This window comes from Schistocerca piceifrons, chromosome 7, assembly GCF_021461385.2.
Source record: "Schistocerca piceifrons isolate TAMUIC-IGC-003096 chromosome 7, iqSchPice1.1, whole genome shotgun sequence".
NCBI lineage: Eukaryota > Metazoa > Arthropoda > Insecta > Orthoptera > Acrididae > Schistocerca > Schistocerca piceifrons.
This window is the reverse complement of record NC_060144.1, coordinates 346619640-346641660: the sequence shown is the minus strand read 5'-3', so window position 1 is coordinate 346641660 and position 22021 is coordinate 346619640. Positions and strand designations below refer to the sequence as shown.

The window sequence follows — 22021 nt, the reverse complement described above, 5'->3', positions numbered from 1 at the left end:
TTCAGTTTTCACACTACACGTGTCAACCTTCAGTTGCCACGCTTCTAGTGCTAATTATATGTGTAATAACCTTTCTTTTTCAGTTATTATAGTAATTGTCCATAGGACTGGCGACCGTAATTTCCCCCAAATCTCAAATATCTAATTACCGCTAGTTGATTGTTAACGTAACGGCCGCACATTTACTTTCTTTATTAACTTTATCCCTATTTCAAAATTAATTTCCACCAGTTTCACTTGCATTTTTCCTTTCATTTAGATGTAACCCTTTCCTCCCTCTTTACCGACAGGTTAACTTCGGTGACGATTGCTTTTCCAAAATTCCCATTAGGTACACGCGGTTTCATTTTTCACTGTCATTAAGGTCGATAAGTGAGGGGGAGGTTACAACCATCATTCTCAAACCAGAACTAGAATTGCACTGCCTGACACAGTAAAGCACCCAGAAAACATGGTCGGATGTCGATGTAACTTCGTATACGTACATACACGCCAGCAGCAGTAAATTAATGACTAGAAGTACGTTTCTCTGTGACAAGTAAAACGGTGACCAGAGTGTATTAGTCTTGTTTGAGTTCAGTGTCGTTAGCAGGAGCGGTAGGGTGTACAAGGGGCATGAACAGCATCAGATCTTGAATGATCACTGTGAAGGGTGCCGCGTACTCATATGAGATAGCGTTATCAGGAGATGACCGTGTTTGAATGTGGCCTCATTCTGGGTCTCTATTTGGCTGGCTGATTGAATGGGGCAACACCCAGATTTGTGGAGCGTTCAGAAGCGCCGATGGCTCGATGTTGGACTGCGTAGGAAGGTGAGGACATGTGTACTCGTCGACAACCTTACAGACGATCACTGCAAATGGTTCTAATGGCTCTGAGCACTATGGGACTCAACATCTGAGGTCATCAGTCCTCTAGACTTAGAACTACTTAAACCTAACTAACCTAAGGACATCACACACATACATGCGCGAGGCACGATTCGAACCTGCGACTCTAGCAGCCGCTTGGTACCGGACTGAGGCGCCTATGAACCACTACACCACAGCGGCCGGGACGACCACTGCAATGGGGGACTTTGCACCAATCACATCGTAATCCCTTCACATCTGCGGCTGCCATGCTAACATCCTGCGCCAGACTGGTAGAAGCCGGAGTACGGAATTACGTCCCATGCCGTTCACACCAAAACCGGCTGCATTTGGAATGGTGCCATGACGAGGAAGTACGGTCTGCTGATGAATGGCGTTACATTGTGTTCAGCCATGACTCGTGGCTCTGCACACGCCAGATGACCATTGTCGGCGATTATGGCCCTGACCTGGAAGGGATTCCAGTCTTTCAATGTTTTGAAGAGGCACATCAGTGTTATTGCTTGAGTCATGATGCGAGCAGGCACGGGGTATGGCTTCAAGGCACGGATGGTAGTGACTGGTGGAACTTGTAACACAGCAAGTTATTACCAGATGACATACGGTGCAGTAAGGCACGCAGCCATTTGGTACCGTGACTGCAGGATGGCTATGTTTCTTTTCTTTTCTTTTTTTTTTCGCTTTGTTCACAGTGCAGCTGACGCTGCCTGCCGTGACAACTGCATAGCGTACTATTCAATCAGTTCGAAAATTCATACCCTCTAAGAATCTAAATAATCCATATTAGTTATTATCCGATTTTGTTCAAATTTGGTACACAGCCTTTTGTTATTAATGGACTGATGCTGCCAAAATAACAGATTTTTATTAATTATGGTTCTGCAGATAAAAAGAATTACCTAAAAGTCCTAAAACGTAAACTAGTTTTTTAAAACCAAGTCAGGAATAAATACAGATTGACTTTCAATATCATTTGAAGCCATTACAAATTTACCAGTGCATAAAATATAATAATTAGAATTTCCTTTTCAAAACTGTAGTCCTGTGCATCACGTAATACAAAAATCGGTCAAAATTATTATCTGATTATATTTTGCTGCGTGAGTGCGTGTGAATGATTGAGAGAGTGCATGTGTGTCATACGTTAAAACTTAATATGCCATTTTTCATAAAACCTTGTACAAGTAGACCGTGGGAAAGTTATGGTGCAACCTTGATTCAGATGACGGACGCCGGTGTGAGCTTGCGTTTGTATAAAACCAGCCAGAATGAAAGTTAGAGGCGAAATAAGTTTACTTATCAATTTGAAGACTAATTCGTACTTCGCTTATTTTGATTAAACAGTATACTAGAAATTGAAGTTTTAATGACGTTAATTACTATCACATTATTGATTGAATAAGGCAAGATTTGCCGCGAGAATGATCTGGAAGGAACATTCTGATTGGTCGTTTAGATCAACAACCAATCAGAATTAGGCCGTCCCCGCGGGAATATAGTGGAATGGGCAGTGAGTAGAATAGTTGGAGAGAGTCGCTTGGTAACCGGCCTACGAGTAACATCGTGTTAGATAGCTCCGTAAAAATACTCTGAAACATGAAAAAAATATCGAGTTAAATTCGGTTCGAATACGTCGCAACTGAAGAGACTGGAGTTACGAATGTTTTAATGAAAGTTTGGTGTTTCTAAATTAAATAGTTCGAAAGTTATGAGCGTGTAAACTTTCTGGTCGTAGTAACAATTCCGTTCCGCGTGGCATGTTTCGTGCTCTGTACGGAATACTTTGGCGAGCACTTCTTTCGAAGAAGACCACTGAAATGACCGAATGTTTAACTCGCGAGTAGTTGTGGGTCGGTACCTGGTAGAACGTAAAAATTATTCGGATCGGACTTGCAACAATTCTGGCTGCTTTTCGAGTGAAACTATGCTGTACAGACAGTGAACTTTGAATGAGAGAGCATTATCATAGTAAATACGGATTATATAGCCATTTCATGTGTTTCCACATGAATAAAAAGTAGATTCAGTCTAATTTTAAATGCTTTCTGCAAGTAGACTGCATCCTCCGAACACCCGATTTTTCTTAAAATGAACTTTCAGTAACTGACTTCCAACTCAAGGTACGCGTCCTCTGCGTGGTAGGTATTAGGTAATGGTTTCATCAACGCAGCTTTACACTGCCTTGCCCGACTTGCTACTACAGAGTGAAAGGACGTCGGAAAGAAGTATATCGAGGTAGGTTTAATTTGATTTAACATGCCACAGTATTATCTGCCCATATGCCCGTTATCATATGCCGATTTTTCCATATTTTGAAAGGTTCCCGAAGTAACAGGCTAATTCGCCCTGTATCTTATACATGTTTGCTGCTCTTACACCATTATAGGTGATAAAAGTGATGCACCGATCAATAAATCTAGTATTACTACTACTGCTACTACTAAATCATCCGCTTAGACGAAAGACTTCCACTTTGAACAGGCTTATAACCCAATCAACGGAGACCAAAAAAGATGGAATAGGGGGAAAATTTCGTGTAGTCGCAAATTTTTGTACAATTGTAAGAGACAGTACAGTGAAGAGCTAACTAAAACTTGTGACCGGTGTGGTGTGATTCTAAGGGTGGCAGCGCGTTTGGAGGTGACGTTTTTATTGTTATCTCGAATAAGAAGGAAACCGCGGTTGCTACTGAAATGCTTCGCAGTACAAAATTAAACTACATTAAATTTTCTACAAAACAGTCAGTTATTTTGTCTCTAGGGCCAGCAATTATCACGTGTCCGGGAATGAAAAAAATCGCCGATTTCTAGTGTTCAAAAGTTATGAAATGAATATTTATTGTTGAATCAAGATGGATAAACTTAATAATGTGTATACCGCATTTAAATGAAATAAAGACGTATGAAGTGATAAAATTTGGTGTTTGGATGTGACGATGAGGAGGGGGCGGGGGAGGGGCACGAGGGGGGGGGGGGAGGGTAGACGCATTATGAAAGGTAGGTCACGAGAACCTCAATACGTCACAAGAAGCAACTAAAGGGTGTTTCAGAAAGTTATGCCAACCCTTCCGCAGCACGCTTCATAAATCATTGCCGACGCAATGTGCAAGCTCCCTGGGGAAGGGGAATTGTTTTATTTCTTCAAGTGTGTAGAAACGGTATTAAATGCAGGCATAAGTTACTATTGAAATTAACGCAAGAAAAGGGAAAATGGAGAGATTCTATGAAAATTTTTTCTGCACACTGTTGCACACTGCTAGAGGGGAATTTGATTATTGGTCATCGTGTACGGTAGTTGTAGCATTCTTCCATGAGTGCTGCTCGCTTAACAGTATACAGATGGATTATATATAACCAGCATTTCCTGTCCAGTTCTCTTACGTCAGTAGGCAAACTATCTTCACAGGACTCGGGTCTATGGTGGAGTTACTTTCACAGCAGCAAGTCAGGACAGCCATAGCCTGGATATATCATTTTGAAAAAGTAAGTCCTGTATTTCTATGCGCGGCCGGTTTCACACCATTTCAGCTGCAATAACGGTTGACATTTGTACAACCTGGCATATTGAGACTAGTGTTAGTGTACAAGTAAACAATTTAAATGAAGATTTACATACGTGATGAGCATACTGACAAAATCAAGTCATGTTCAGATCGAAAAAAGAGGATAGGATGACACATGGTTTATGTTGATGTTGTTGTTGTTGTTGTGGTCTTCAGTCCTGAGACTGGTTTGATGCAGCTCTCCATGCTACTCTATCCTGTGCAAGCTTCTTCATCTCCCAGTACCTACTGCAACCTACATCCTTCTGAATCTGCTTAGTGTATTCATCTCTTGGTCTCCCTCTACGATTTTTACCCTCCTCGTTGAGCTCCAATACTAAATTCGTGATCACTTGATGCCTCAGAACATGTCCTAGCAACCGATCCCTTCTTCTAGTCAAGTTGTGTGACAAAACTCCTCCCCAATTCTATTCAATACCTCCTCATTAGTTATGTGTCTACCCATCCAATCTTCAGCATTCTTCTGTAGCATCACATTTCGAAAGCTTCTATTCTCTTCTTGTACAAACTATTTACCGTCCATGTTTCACTTCCATACATGGCTACACCCCATACAAATACTTTCAGCAACGAATTCCTGATATTTAAATCTATACCCGATTTTAACAAATTTTTCTTCTTCAGAAACGTGTTCCTTGCCATTGCTAGTCTACATTTTATATCCTCTCTACTTCGACCATGATCAGTTATTTTGCTCCCCAAATAGCAAAACTCCCTTACTACTCCGATCCGTAGCACGACAGTTTTCTTTCTCCTGATAACGACGTCCTCCTGAGTAGTCCCCACCTGGAGATCCGAATGGGGGACTATTTTACCTCCGGAATATTTTACCCAAGAGGACGCCATCATCCTTTAACCATACAGTAAAGCTGCATGCCCTCGGAAAACATTACGGCTGTAGTTTCCACTTGCTTTCAGCCGTTCGCAGTACCAGCACAGGAAGGCCGTTTTGGTTAGTGTTAGAAGGCCAGATCAGTCAATCATCCAGACTGTTGTCCCTGCAACTACTGAAAAAGCTGCTGCCCCTCGTCAGGAACAACACGTTTGTCTAGCCTCTCAAACCCACGCTGAAGCACGCAAGCCTCCCCACCAACGGCAAGGTCCATGGTTCATGGGGAGGGAGGGGGGGGGGGGGGCGACGGGGCAAGGTTCATGATCAGCAAATTATCGCTAAGTATAACACGTCAAAAATCAAATCACCAACGACGCTTCCGTGGTACCTGGAAAGGAGGAAAACTAATAAAAAGAAAGTGCTAATAAGGGGCCGGCCGAAGTGGCCGTGCGGTTCTAGGCGCTACAGTCTGGAACCGAGCGACCGCTACGGTCGCAGGTCCGAATTCTGCCTCGGGCATGGATGTGTGTGATGTCCTTAGGTTAGTTAGGTTTAATTAGTTCTAAGTTCTAGGCGACTGATGACCTCAGAAGTTAAGTCGCATAGTGCTCAGAGCCATTTGAACCATTTGATCCAATAAGGGACCACCAGGTAGATACATAATAATAAATTCACGCACGATGAATAACAGCATCTGGCGAGCTAGCGGCGATCTCATATGCCGAATTGGTGGTCAAAGCGTAGATAACAAATGATAATCTACGGAATAATGCAAAAATGAGCAGCTAATGATCACTCACTTGTCTAAAATAGATTAATAGATATATATTGGTAAAGACCCAGTTATTCAATCTGTATTTAATTTCTGCAGAAGTATCCAGCATGAAATTATTCTGAAACTTAGCATGCAACCAATACGAAGAAAGTAACGGGACTGAGAACCATCTCGAACCTGGACAGCTCAATCGGCAGAAAACAACGCACAGCGAGGCCAAATGGCAAGAGGCTGAACACAATAACTTAAGGGCACGCACGTGACTGTGTCCTAAAAACTGAAATTTTTTAGCAATGTGTAATTTGTGGCAGAACGCAATTGCGGAAGCGCCTGATAGCGCCATGGAGAGAGCGGAACCATGTGTAATGAGCATGCGCATTCATAAATAACCAGACCAGGAGAATGGTAGGATTGGGTAATCCCTTACAATATGTTTAAAAAAAGGGAAATTCATAAAAACTGAGCTCTATGGCCTTGATTCAGTCAGCATGTGCATGGTAACCAATTTGTCTTGGCTTTGCTTTAGTGCTATTTTCAAATACCTTGTGACGTTAATTATGTCTTCATGCTTTTTACTGCAATTTAAATCAAGCACGGATCCAGTATAGCGCATGATGCTAGTCTACAACCCGGCTTTTATTGGGTCCATATAAATTATGTTATATTTATCGGTTTATAGCTTTTAAATAGTTGTTACCTCGTGTTCATTTTGAAATCATCAACGCACTGCTTTTCCATGGTCAACCTTTCACAACACTGGCGCTAATAATAGTGATTTTGTGAATATGTTCATCCCGCATATACCTTTTCAGTTTAGTTATGTTTTCTTGCTACTTCACGTAAGTATTTGTATACCAGTTTGTACAGATTGCATCTGATGAAGAACCCAAATAACTGCGAAATCGGTCATCCCTATAAAAGACTTACAGCCAAAGCGGCCTTATGCTTTCAAAATCAGTTATTTTCAGTTTATTAACTACCCGTGGGTCGTCGTACTCCTCGCAGCTGCCACGCTGATACATTGCGTTTTTCAATGCGTGTTAATGGAGAAGACCATAGCGCCGACTGAGTCTACGCGGCAGCTGCGCGCCAGTGTGTGTCTTACCACGGTCCTGGTCTTCCAGCCGAGCCCTTCGGCCTCGTCCTCCGCCCCCGCGTCCGCCCCCGCCTCGGCAGCGAGTCCGTGGTCAGCGGGGGCCACGCCGGAGGCCGCGACGGGCGTGTAGACCGCCTGCAGACCAGAGGGGCCCACGGCCAGCACGCGGGCGGAACCCGCGGAGGGCAGCCGCGCCCAGCAGTCCGCCGTCTGCAAAGTTCCAGGGGCGCTTAGTTCATGTCCTCTGTCTCACTGGTACAAGGAGCTAGTACTGGGTGATTATAATTAAAATGAAAAAGGCCCAGTATTGGTTGTAATTATCGTATCGCAGCGAAAGTTGGTAGATATTCTAACGCATTACTGCGAACACATTTACGCTCGAAAGAAGTAGTTACAGTTCGGCCACCAGGTGCAAATCTGGCGCTGTGAATGTAAGAAAGACGTATAGAAATTTTTCTTTATGTAATGGGCTAGGAATGGGACTAGGGCAGAAAAGGTCAAACAAGTGAGTAATGCATAATGTAGATTTTATTATCAAGCGCCACTTCAACAGTTTGTTCACTATGAGCACCGGAAACGTTAGCGAGATGCCGCAACGCCAGATGTGCACCTAGCGGCCAAAATTGCAACTAATTTTTCCAGCGGTAATCGATTCCGCATTAAAGTATTAGCATATCTACCAAGTTTCCCTCCCGTATGATAATTACAGCCCTCACTTGAGCTTTTTGGACAACATGGTTGTGGAGAGAAGCAGCGATTATTATGATTAATCAATAATTCGAAAACAGTCTTAATCGCATTTATTATTATTATTATACCGCCAACCGGTTTCAACTCGACGTAGAGGTCATCTTCTGGGCGTTTACATCATTGGTCGACTGCTGGTGGTGTCTCTCCCGTCTACATAACGGCAGGAAATTAGTTTCTGTTTTTCAATTATTGACTCACTTGAGCTCCCTGAGTATTTGCACGTGAATTATAACCAGCCGGTACTTGATACTTGTGTGCATCGCATGTTGTTGACACGACTGGATGACTGGTAGAAGAAATTTTAGTGATTGCGAAGAAACGGGGACAGGAAGACTTCGCTAACCCATGTGATTTTAATAGAAGAGTGGATATCCTGGGAAAAAGCGAAAATGAATGCATATCATGTAGAATAAGATTCGCTACATCTCACAATTGAAGTACTCTATTTCAGACACGACCGGTTTCCAGCTTGCTACCATCTTAAGATAATTATAGTTCGTTCTTATGTTTCAACATTTATTGTCGTAATTTGTAATATCTGTCTGGTAACATGACAAATCGCTATTTGTATTAGGGAGTGTTATTTGGAAGCATTTGTAAAATGATTGCCTCGAAAATGCAGCCATAATAGCATTATTATTCTTTGGAATTTATATAAAAAAAAGAGAAGGTTGTTACTCCATGGTTATTATAATTCAAGTTTCATTCCGTGCGCGATAAGAAAATAAAATAAGTGGAAAAATACAAATTAAATTCATTGTTTACTGAACGTAGTGGTAGAGTCCTGCCATTCAAACGCCGATAATCTCCAAAAACCCGCCACTGAGCACCTGGCTTTATAACAAGGTGTAGTGGACTGGCCCATTGTGATTCTGATGGACGTATAATACCATTATTTAACAAAAACTGAAATTTTTTAGCAATGTCTAATCTGTGTAGCTCCACTCTGCAAGCCTTATTGTTTTCTGGTTGGCCATTAGATGCAGTGATATAATGCTGCACTTTTTGCTTCAACACTTTTGACATTGCGGATGGTTTTGTAAGTTCATGAAATTTCTCCAAAAGTTTAGACAACTAGGACGTTGCATAAAATGAGCTCACTGAGTCTTCAGTATTCACAGCAGTTACCTCCGAGAAAATTTATATTTTGGTGATACTATCAACTTTTTATATTTGAGATCAACGAGTAAACCATAATGATGGTGGAGATCAGCCGCCAGTATACCTTCTTATACGTCTGCTACAGTAACTGGGTATTCAAGAATTGCGTCTGAGCCCTAAACACCTTAGAGCTTTGACCCCTAGGTTTTGATCTCTGATCCATTTTGAAACTGGTATAATGCACAAATCTGCACCGCTCTATACCAGAAAATATCTTCCACCACTTCGATTTTTAACAGACAGAAGACATTGGTGGCTTGATGTGGGTACTGGGGTTGAACACTCAGCCGCTGTTGTGCCTACTGTAACATCATAGATTAAGTGTCGACCTGCAACAGCAATCGCACAACTTGCGTACGGGCCGCTAGACGCCGCCGCGAGTGCTAAGAGTGCATTGCGATCGCAGGCGCGCGTGTTGCGTACGGGCCGCGAGGTGCCGCCACGAGCGCAACCGTATATAAGTGCCGACGGAGTTCGGCCAGCTCTCATTTTGTTGGCATCTCATTTTTGCCTGTTCTCTTATTTGCTTAGTTGCTTATCTCTTACTCGTTTATGGCTCATGTTATTGTGCTCTCTTTCAGCCATTCTGATTGTTTTGATTTACTCCCAGTTGAGAAGTGCTCATTTTCCCATTTCACTTTTGCTTATTTATAATTTTGCTAATAATATGCTCCTTAGCTTTTTACAGTTGATTTGATTAACATAGTCTCATGTACTGTTTGTTGATTTCAGCCTGTTCATATTTCGATGTTCTTTAAATACTGTAATAATTATCGGAAGCATTTCTTCCCTTAAACTTGTGTAAAGTAATCTCGATGTAGGATTTGTTCTGTGGCACAGCTGCAAGGTCTGGAATGTAAATTATATATGAAACTGTGCTTTAAAAGGAATTTATTTTTTCAGTTTATACTACATCAGACGACAATTTTGTGATATGAGGGAGAAATTTGAGGGGCGAACCCATGGAAATAGTCTTAAGCGATCCCCTTTAAAAATAAAAATTTGTGTGACACTGAAAGACGTGACACTGTAGGCACCGAAAATTTGTATATATATAAAATTATAAATCACACTACCATCGTAGTTATCTTGTTTTTCTGCTGGCAAAGCTGAACACCTTTTTCACGCTGATATCGAGTGCCAATTTTATAATAACATTAGCAATATTTATCGTTCTTATCGAATTTAGCTCTGCTTCTACTTCCACAGCGCGATCTTTGCCTACTTAAGTTTTCGATTCTTCAATCCTTAAGACAGTACCTCGGACTGACATAGACGATGATACTGACGGAATTGACATAACTGGTGCAATATGAACCTCCTCAACAGAGTGCATTTAGACCATACGATCTTCCATTTCAGTAATCATATCCACTGTTTCGTCAGACGTAAATAAGATACTTCTGATGCTACTGGGAAGTTTTTCAAGAAAAACTGTGTTTTTAAGATCTTGTCTGACATGAAAGTAATGGCATAGATCCGCAGTTTTCTTAATGATTCATTAGGCTTCGTATCACCGAGTTCACTCAAGAATTTATTAATTTGACGCTCTTCACTTTCTTAAAATATGGTCAAAAGTCGTTCTTTGGTAAGAGAATAGTCATTGTTCTCGTCAATTGTAACTAGATCCCATATATTTTCAACAAATTTTGGCTCCAGATGAGCAAGCAAATAGTTGAATGTAATCGAAGCGGCAGCTGCACGAGCAATCATAAAATGCGCTACGGGGCTTTAGAAAACCAGATGTCTGGTTTCTCATCCAAAACGACGGCGGATTAACGCTTATCATATGAGTCTCAAGTTTACATTCAGGACTGTTCCCTTCATGTCCATTCTGTGCATTTTTAAACACAGTTTACGAGAATTCGCGTCAAAACAATCAGCTTGAAAAATTACATTGCAAATTTCGTCGTCTCGTTAATCACGTCGGGGTCACCAATTTGTTGCTCACTACGTTAATTAAAAACTGAATTTAATTTGGATCTTTGCTTTTATTTTATTATATTATCATGCACACAACTGAACTTGAATTACAATCACAATGGAGTAACAACCTTCTCGTTTTTCGTTTAATTCCAAAGAATAATAATGCTGTTATAGCGACATTATCACAACAAACAATGTACAGACACATCTAAATACAAATTTTAATTTGTCATGTACCCGCATCAGTTATGTATACATGTTTGTAACATGTCTGATCGTCCTAGATGTAAGTTGTTTGACCATAACCTTTGTATTTCAATGTAAACATGTTGGACACTGCGAATTCATGGTTGGTTGGCTGATTTGGGGGTTGGGACCAAACAGCGAGGTCATCGGTCCCATCGGATTATGGAAGGATGGGGAGGAAATCGGCCGTACCCTTTCAAAGGGACCATCCCGACATTTACCTGAAGGGATTTAGGGAAATCACTGAGAACTTAAATCAGAATGGCCAGACGCGGGTTTGAATTGTCGTCCTCCCGAATGAGAGTCTAGTGTGCTAACCACTGCGCTGCCTCGTTCAATTCTAATTCATGTTTTATTACAGTAATTGACATACAAAGCGCCATTACCGTGCTAAAGGCGTAATGGGCAGTTCCAATAATTATTTAAGTGAAAAATAATATACAAAGCGCCATTACTCTGTTAAAGGCGTAATGTGACAGAGGCGTAATGTGACAGTTCAAATCATTGCTTAGATGACACTTGTGTAGATAATGAGTCAAAAACTGAATGTTTTTTTGTAAAAATATGCAATTAAGATTTGGATGCTCAAGCTATATGTAAGTACACTAATATTTTCAACACTTGTTAGTTCGCCACTTCCAGTACTTTCACTCTGAGCGTACTCTTTGTCGTACATGCTGACTCTGAATGTCGCCTAGCCCTGTAGCAGGCTCTAATGGTGCTCTCACAGCGCGGCAAGTACCTTTTGCGGCAGCGTATCACATCTAAACATGAAAATGAATGAATAATCACTGGAAGATGGGGACATATCCGAAACCGGTCGTGTAGTATTGTGGCCCTTAAAAGGGCCTTTTGTTGAGAACTGCTTCAATGGTTATACACTGTACAGTCGCCCACAATGCGACAATCTTCCAAAGAAGGTGACCCACTGGCCTTAACCCATAAATGAAGATTGGAATCAGAATTTATCTTAAGACGTCTACGACAAGCCAAAGACAAACTCCCATGTGGCATAATGTAGGAACCCTCACCAGAGATAATAATCTCTGATACAGGTATAGTACGGTAGGCCAAAATTTCACGGGTTTCAAACGATTCCAAACCGGCTCTACCTGCACTGTTACAGGCAACGAAAGCAACAGTTATCCATCCGTTACCTAAACTGGAAGAAGTAGAAGTTTTCATTAGAGAAAAATTAAACCTCGCCCCACAAAACAATGTAGGACCGTTTAAAAGAACAAATTGAGCAGTTTTACCTACTCCCCGTACTTCGTTCTGACTGATGCTATATAAGGAGCACACTGTTCTGCCAGCGCATTCACTCTTGTGTGAGTGAATAGCCACTGAGGCACTGCTTCTTACAATGGTTCGTAGACGTTGTTATCGTCGTCGCCGACGATTGCTTGTCTATAAAACACTTGTAAATGTGGACGGTACTCTTGGTGCTTCCGCATCTTCCTCGAAGGGAAAAAAGAACGAAGTACGGGGAGTAGGTAAAACTGCTCAATTTGTTCTTTTAAATGGGCCTACCTTGTTTTGTGGCGCGAGATTAAATTTTTCTCTAATGAAAAGTACCACTTCTTCCAGCCTTGGTAATGGTTGGATTACTGTTGCTTTTGTTGCCTGTAACAGTGCAGGTAGAGCCGGTTTGGAATCGTTTGACCTTCGTTGTGACTAGTAGCGGATCTTGCTCTAAAGACTGTAAAGGAAGAGCCACGGAGTTCAGCAGCATCCATTATGGATAAAATTCACAAAATGAGTATATGTTGCCATGGAAGGTAGCATATCCGCCTAGTAACTGTTCAGCATCATGTACAGCCTCTGGCTGTAGAATGGCCTTCATTTTCTCTATTGAATCACAGAAGAGGCGACCACTGAGGAGTCACTTCCCGAGCGCTGTGGTGGACACAGGTTTTTGCACATTTATTGCCGGTCGATTAAAAAATTAATCGGGTGACATCGCTCTAATACCATGTAGCACCAGCTCTGGATTGGTAATGGTCTCAGTTCAGCGAGAAATAGTCCGAAATTTTCCTCCAGAATGCCGTGTCCCACTGAAGCAACGTGGTGCTGATCAGACTGTGTACAGCATCCTACTTCTAATCTGAGCTTTCTAGATAATACATTATTACGGTAAGTCAACACGAAGTACCATTCGGTGATGAACAGTACCTCGAACAGCAGCATCAATAAAATATGGGTGGAAGAAAACTGTAAACTGTACTACGTTGAAACGAAACGAAATACTATGTTCAGATATTGGAACTAAAATAAGTTGAGAGTTGCACAAGAACAGATAAGCGAGCAATCTATAAAAAGCGATACAGGCTATTTTTGACAAGTAGATGTAGCCAAAGCTGCTTGTATTAATTTTTATTTTGTTTCTCCAAACCATTTTGTACCGGACCAATTTAGAGCTCCAGCTAGAGAACAAAGAATGAATATCTACTGAAGTGCATAATTTATGTAATATTGCATCAAAATAGCAGCTATTCCACTTCGGGAGCGATGGCGTGAGGGGGTGCTACTTTTCAACTTTTCCATGTGTGTCGTTACGCTAGTATCTACATAACTTTGGTTGAGCTCATCTAGGCGTTACATACGATATTATTTTGTGCTTACGTTTACGCAGCAACGACGCTGCAGATAGTGCACAGCTGGAACTCTACTTTGTAGATGGTTGTTTCCTATACCAAGATACAACAAGTTTTACAACTGGTTACAATAAGAGGCTACAAAGATGATGCATTTTGGTACCCACTAATGATTTACGCTCTAGCCACAGATGAAACAGCCCGAAACTGTTTCGGTAAACATGTTTCAACATATAAAAGAAAAACACCCAATATTTAAATGGGTGGATGGATTTAAAAAAAAAAAAAAGAAAAGAAAAGCTAAGACCACAGCAATAGAAAATGCCGCATACACGTGCCGTTAGATTTAGTCACAACATTGTAACAAACAACTTTTGACGGTACACACGTATCAGAAATGACCATCGTACAGACCTAAATTTCATGTACTTTTCTAAAAGTATATCAAGGCTAAGACTAGGTGGAAATGAGTAGTAGCAGATGAAAGAGAACGTGAAAGACAGACTTACGCTATCTGATCAAAAGTTTCCGGACACTATTAGTGGACATTAAAGTTGGATGTAACCACCCTTCGCCTTTCTGACGGCCTGATCCCTGCTGAGAACACCTTGAGTGCGATGTCTGAATGTCATGTGGATGAGTGGCAGCTGATTCTTCCTCAGGAGTGGAATCCAGAGAAGACAGCGATTTTGGCTGCTGGGATCTGGAGCGCTGTCGACATTCTAACTCACCTCAGAGATGAACCACTGGCTTCAGGTCGGTATTCTGGACAGGCCTGCTTTATGACAGGATCAAATAATCATCGTCTCGAAACTGTTCCTCCAAGCAGTACACGAAGGTGTAAAATATGTTCATATCCTTCCGCATTTTCAGTATTCTTAACCGCGATAAGTGGTCATACTCTTACTATTAAAAGACCCTCAAACACGACTTCTCCATAATTCACTGTTGGCACTACACATGGTGACAGGTAACGCTCCCCAGGCGTTCTTCAATCCAAAAACCCTTCCTTAGATTACCAAACGGCATAGCGTGATACATCACTCCAAATCACTCTTTTCCAGACATCGCTCTTCACACCACCTCAAGAGTCGCTTAGCACAGACTACAGAAACGTGTAACTTATGAGGAGCTGCTTAACCATTGTACCCTGTTCTTCCTAGACCACGTACAGTCACTTGGTAGCTGGACTGCTCTTAGCTTTTTGGATCTCTCGATAGATTCCTTCCGCTAATTTCATGCGGTTATCCAGAACCACCGTCCGCAGAGCTCACGGTTCTTGTCCGTCAGTACATGAGGCCTGCCTGGTTTTGGTTTCTTTCGCATTTCCACTTGGCAGTCACTTCGCCAACAGTCGACATGGGCAACTTTAGAATGGTGGAAGTCTCCCCTACGGTTTTGTTAGTAATGTAACATTCAATTACTAGTCTTCGTTCTAAGTCACTGAGCTCTCGTAACAGACACAGTCTGTTGTTACTCCTTCTCGACTGACAACACAGCATTTCTCGCCTCCTTCCATATTGACCAGTTCGCTTTCCATGACATCTAGAGCCCAATTCCACATTACATAGGGGTGTCCGGATACTTTGCATTAGATAGTGTAGGGGCGGCAAGGTGTACGGACAAACTAGAAGTTATCAAACTGCTGTGGTCATATATAACATTACTGTACGCTACAGAAGTACAAGGTCTTTCGATTTGAGATGTTGGTTACCTGCGTGAGCTGCGCCCATTGGTCCCTGCCACGTGGCCGCCACAGCACCACGTGGACGACAGGATGCCGGCCACTACACGGCCACTGGAGCTGGAGGCCGTGCGTCTCCAGGCGGGCGGCGGCGCGCGTCTCCAGCACCGGCTGCGGTGCCGGCGTCCCGCCGCGCGACGAAGCCAGGAAGTGGCACGCTGCACGACAACCCGCCGGCTGATGGAAAGAAAAGGACTTGGCACCTCCAGTGATGTCCGTTCTTCTTCACGTTTCAGTATAACTCGTGCAGTTGCAGTGGACATATAGTTTTTATGTACTTTATTTATTTGCTAGCATTAACTTTTCACGTACTCTCTATGCACTGTTGCAAGTTCCACCTCTTATTGCAGTTCCTAACTGATTACGCAAGGGGCTTTCAGTAAGTAATGCAACACTTTTCTTTCTTTTTTTTTACTGGAGGCACAATACTTTGCCAGACTCTTTTGATCACAAAACCCAGTTTTTCAACATACTCTCCGTTCAATGCGACGGCCTCACGCAGCCTTACTGGGAAGGCCTGTATGACCGCATGGTACCACTCTACTGGTCGAAGTCGGAGGTCACGTTTTACTGCATCAATAACAACTTCATCATCCACTTACTTCTTCCCACGTGAAGTACAGCCTTCATTGATCCAAGCAGATGGAAGTCTTAAGGTATTGTTGCGATGAAACATGCTTCACCCAACGGCTCACCATGCATTTCTTCAATGCTGGGACTCCGTAGACATTCCGCAAGCGCCTAAAAATATCTGGAATGCTCTGGTTTTCCGCTAAAGGAAACTCAATGACACGCCTCTGCTTGGAACGCAACTCCATTACAGACGCCACTTTGAAGGCTACGTGTAAAGCTGCCACCCATCGAAACTTCATGGAACTATAAGAGGCTGAAGCGGGAATATTTTACGACACCCCACAGTAAATTCCGCATTTTTTCAACCGAAATTGGCCGAGAATAAAATGTGTCACATTACTTATTGAAGGCCCCTCGTACATGTTTTCTGCTCTGATACTTGCAGATTCTATCCAGTTACGTTGTGTTAATGAGTTAGTAAACTACAACTACGTGTCTTGTTGAAATATGTCAGTGTGTCATGTGCCGAGTGGACCTGGCTTCCGCGAGGATTTTAAAATCCCGCTACCTACGGCGCGCGCCTCTGTCTGTCAAAGCGACGCTACCTGGCAGCTTTTTCCGCAACCTGCAGCTTGCAGAGGCCACAGAGGGGGTCTTCCCTCTCTCAGCTTGCAGTAGAACGGATCTTGCCAGCGGTACTGGCCGCTTCTAGTAGTTGTGGTAATAGTTTTTTCTCCATGTGCATCTGAGATATGAAGTCACGTAAGTGATGTTGTTGCGACAGGCATCCGTCGCCCCGTCATTCTAGCAGAGCGAAGTTGCGTATTTTTAGTATTCTTCAAAGCGGCAGAAGTGCCTCGAATAGTTTACGCAGTGGTCCGATGCTGTGTTTACTCACTTGTGAACTGAGAAAACATCTGTTGTTACTTCTACCGGCGGTAATAACAGTATATTTCCTGTTCTTCAGACCCGCAAGCTGACGTCTCCGTGGTATCGAAGTGGGTTTAGTGCGTACGCGCGCGCGCGCGCTTGTGTGTGTGTGTGTGTGTGTGTGTGTGTGTGTGTGTGTGTGTGTGTGTGTGCATGCGTGTTCCTAGTCAATCATGTATCACGTATTCGGCAACTGGTGTTGAGTTCTAGGCGAGTGTTTTCTCAATGAAGCGTGGTTGGCGGTTAGGCATACGAGTAGCCTTTTTGTAGGCGAACCGCGTGAAGAATAGGTTATTAATAATAGTGGCCGGTTTGATGATACAAGCCATTGGGCATGTAAGTTCCGGGTGGATTTAGACGACGCGACTACGGAAATTAGTCTGACACGCTTTGAGAAGTTTCCACAGTGATGTGCCATTGGTAATGGGACACTACGTTCGCTATGCGTCCAAAATGTTTGGAAGGTCAGTGGTCGATGGTTTATTTTCAAAGTGCTTGGTACTGTCAGCTGTACACTGAGATTTCTTGAGTTTGCGCAATGTGATTGAATTCCTGTACAGGTTTTCTCTGTCGGTGATTGCATCATTTGCCTAGTGAATTTAGTGATGTGCAACGAAATGTACCCAGCTTTAGATACTATGCAGTTTGCTTTTGGAAGTGGATGAGTTTCTGTGTTGTTTCTCCAGCTGATACATAGCTTGCTATCACACTTATGAACTGTCGAAGTACCGGCTAGTGTCGGTCATGCTCTGCCAGTAGCACTTTAATGTTTGTGTTCTATAGCAGGCACCAAGAAGCCGACCTCTGAGCGGTTCTGCAGTGAGTTTGGTCGGCATACGTGTTCCCGATCAGTCATGAAACACGTCTTAGGATATTGGCTTTCGCTCACTTGTGAGAGTTCGCGCAACGATGGCGGTTGGTCGCTCGGGACGAGTACGTTTTCGTTGTTTCTCACACGCTTTCCAGTGAAGGACCAGTTACTAAAGATTTGTGTGTCTAGTGTTTTGTAATAGCTATTTTGTCTTAATTTTATTGACGTTGTGGAATACGACGGAAATCTTGTACTGATTCCCTATATCTGTATAACTGATTCTTACATCGGTTCTTGCTAGAACCACATTATAAAAAATGAAAAGCACTGTATTATGCTCTACAGGATTAGATTAACGAGTTAACTGATTTTCGGCTTTGTAGTCCACCCTCAGACTTAAACTGACTATTGTCGCCAAAGCAGTTACAGTATTGGTAAACAACAGTGTAAAACATGCTACACATCTAAACTGAGGCACAGTAAACATCTTGAAAGTATGGTGTAACTGTAATACGATGTAAAAGAAAGAAAGTTCAACACTAAACTCGAAAAATTTGCCTGCATAACAATAAACAAACCCATTAAAATTAGTTCTTTACAAGGCTACTACAAGAGATATTAAACACGGAAAGTGATACAGAAACCAGTAATTAACAATTGTAACAATAGAATATTAGAACACCCGCTTATAATGATACGCTACCTATATAAGACAGTTATACACTGAAGAAACTGGTATAGGCATGCGTATTCAAATACGGATACACGCAAACAGGCACAATACGGCGCTACGGTCGGCAACACCTATATAAGACAAGTGTTTGGCGCAGTTGTTAGATCGGTCACCGTTCCTACAATGGCAGGTTATCAAGATTTAAGTGAGTTTGAATGTGGTGTTATGGATGGCGCACGAGCGACGGGACACAGAATCTCTGAGGTAGCGGTGAAGTGGGGATTTTCACGTATGACCATTTCACGAGTGTTTCGTGAATTACAGGAATCCAGCAAAACATAAAATCTCAGACATCGCTCCGGCCGGAAAAAGATCCTGTAAGAATGGGGCCAACGACAGCCTATGCTGTACTAGATGTGCAGGGGGGTGGGGTGGGGGGGGATGTCACAGCTCTCTGTCACTGAGCCGACCTCAGGTGCGACTGAGCCGGCCGGCCCACTCAAGGCGAAGGCTGCATGGAGGACGCAGGCTCCTACCAAATCCCATGCACTTTGCTAATAACATCAGTGTGTTATCTGATGCTTGATGCCAGGGGGGGGGGGGGGGAGAGGCTGAGCCGGATCAGAATGCACCTTCTGCCAGGATAGTGGCCGCATCTTCAGCAAGGTCCGGACAGGCATGTGGGGATAGTGGTTTGTTAGTTATTGCGAGCTCCAATGTTGGGCGGGTCAGGGACCCCTTCACGAACATAGCGGCTAGGGCGGAGAAGAAGTCCAACGTTCACTCGTGTGCTTGCTGGGGGGCCTTGTCCGGGATGTCGAAGAGGCTCTTCCGGTGGCTATCGAGTGAGCGGGGTGCAACCAGCTGCAGATTGTTCCACATGTCGGCACCAAGGATGCCAGTCGTCGGGGTTCCTAGGAAATCCTTGGGTCCTTTCGACGGCTGGCTAAATTGGCGAAGGCGGCCTCCATCTCTCGAGGAGTGGAAGCCAAGCTGACGATTTGCAGCATCCTACCCAGGGTGGACCGAGCTCCTCTGGTTTGGAGTAGAGTGAAGAATCTAAACCAGATGCTACGCCGACTTTGTTAAGAAAATGGTTGTAGATTCCTATCAGGGGTGCACTACACACAGGAAGCAGCTACATGGGTAGCACGGTACTTGTGGCGTGCGCATGGGGGTCTTTTAAATTAGGTTTCTCCTCACGGGAAACAAACCGTTGGCCTGCAAAATTACCAGTTTATGAAATTGATGTGAGTGTGCCAACTGTAAAAATTGTTAGTTCGCCTAAACAGCTCATTCCAAAGGATTTAAGTATGCTATATCTCACGTTAGTAAATTGTCGAAGTGTCTGTAGCAAGATTCCCGATTTATTCTAAGAAATATACAATAGTAATGCCAATATTGTATTAGGTACCGAAAACTGGTTGAAACTAGACATAAATAGCAGTGAAATTTTAAACTCGGATTGGACAATGTTTATGAAGGATAGGACTGATGCAATGGGAGGTAGTGTGTTCATTGCAGTTAAAATCTGTTGAGATCGATACTGGGTCGGACTGTGAAATAGTCTGGATAAAGCTGTCAATCAGGCAAGGAGTGACCATTGTATTGGGATGTTTTATAGACCACCAGCATCCTCAACAAACGTCGCAGAACGTTTCAGGGAAAGTCTTGAGTACACAAGAAATAAATATCCAAATTATTCATTAGTTATTGAGAAGACTTTAATCTGGCGTCCATTCACTGGGAAAATTACACGTTTATCACAGAGGGCAGAAGCAAGATTCGCGTGAAGTTATTCTAGGAGCGCTCTCAACATACAACCTTGAGCAATTGGTTAGAAAACCAACTCGAGTTGGGAACATATTAGATTTCTTGGGGTCAAACAGACCTGACCTTTTTGAGGAAGTTAATCTAGAAGAAGGTATTAGCGACCATAATGCCATTGTGGTTTCTACGTCAGTGTAGGTTGCAAAAAACAAAAAAACAAAAAAAAAAGAACAGTGTAGAGTTTTCTTGTTTGGGAAAGCAAATAAAAGTGTTATTAATGAATATCTTCATAGTCAGCTCTAAGCATTTACCGCGTGACACAAAGATATTGAGCATCTCTGGTCGGAATTTAAAGGTATTGTCTACCACGTGCTATAGAAATATGTGCCTAGCAAAAATATAGGGGAGGGAAGGGATCCACCTTGGTTCAACTAACATATTAGGAAGTCGCTGAGAAAGCAGATAATTTTGCACAGTCGTTTTAAACGTAGTCACTGTACCGCTGACAAACAGAAATTATGCGAAATGAAAGCAGCTGTCAAAAGGTCAATGAGAGATTCTTTCAACGAATTTGAAAGCAATATTTTATGTGCAGATAATAGAAATAACCCCAAAACATTTTGGTCGTACGTAAAATCTATGAACGCTACAAATAATTCAATACCTTCTCTTGCAGACAGTACGGGTAATGTAACGGATGATGATAAACAGAAGGCCGAAATTCTAAACAGAGCTTTCAAAAACTTGTTTGCGGTAGAGGACTGCAGCACCATTCCCCCATTCAACTATCGAACAAACGCAAGGATGGCTGACATAGTGTGTAGTGTATCTGGGATTGCAAAACCGTTACGATCCTTAGACGCCAGGAAGGCATCTGGCCCAGACGGTATCCCCGTAAGATTTTACTACAAATATAGCACCATTCTTGTCCATCATCTATCAGATATCGTTGGAACAGCCGAAAGTTCCACGGGACTATAAGAAGGGCCAGGTCATTGCCGTCTATAAAAAAGGTGGAAAATGGGATGCACATAATTACCGGCCAATTTCACTGACATCGATTTGTTATTGAATCATGGAAACAGCGGTCATGCGAGACACAGCTGGCCCTCTTTGTGCATGATATACAACAGGCTCTAGCACCGGCTAACAGGTTGATGCCATATTCCTCGACTTTTGAAAGGCGTTCGCCTCAGTTCCGCACTGTCGCTTGCTCCAAAAAATGCGCGCTTACGGCCTATCCGATGACATATGCGTTTGGATACAAAGTTTTCTAACAGACGGAGAGGAGTGTGTCGTCCTGAATTGGGAGACTTCAACAGAAACAGGTGTAACATCAGTTGTGCCCCAGGGCAGCATAATAGGCGCGCTGCTTTTTACGATTTACATATACGATCTGGTTGATGGTATTGACAGCGGCATCAGACTGTTAGCCGATGATGCTGTAGTCTATAGGAAAGTAGTATCACACTAAAGTTGTGAACAAATCATTGAGGATTTGCAGAAAATAAATTCGTGATGTAATGACTGGCAGTTATCTCTCAATATTAGTAAGTATAACATACTGCGTATAGCAAAGCGAAAATCCCCATAATGTACGAGTACAAAATAAATGCCCAGTCTTTGGAAGCGGTAACATCCGTCAAGTATCTGGGTGTGACTATTCGAAATGATCTCAAATGGAACGATCAGAGCCGGCCGGGGTG

At 42.8% G+C, this 22021-nt stretch overlaps 1 protein-coding gene across 1 annotated transcript in view; it reads right to left on the bottom strand.

Moving 5' to 3' along the window:
- Positions 1 to 22021, bottom strand: part of LOC124804949 — a 120360-nt gene that overhangs the window by 21963 nt on the left and 76376 nt on the right. The window contains exons 4-5 of the mRNA XM_047265335.1: positions 15529 to 15735; positions 7147 to 7347 (exon numbers count right to left, since the gene is read on the bottom strand). Of these exons, the coding sequence (XP_047121291.1) occupies positions 7147 to 7347; positions 15529 to 15735 (408 nt within the window). The remainder of the gene's footprint in view (positions 1 to 7146; positions 7348 to 15528; positions 15736 to 22021) is intronic.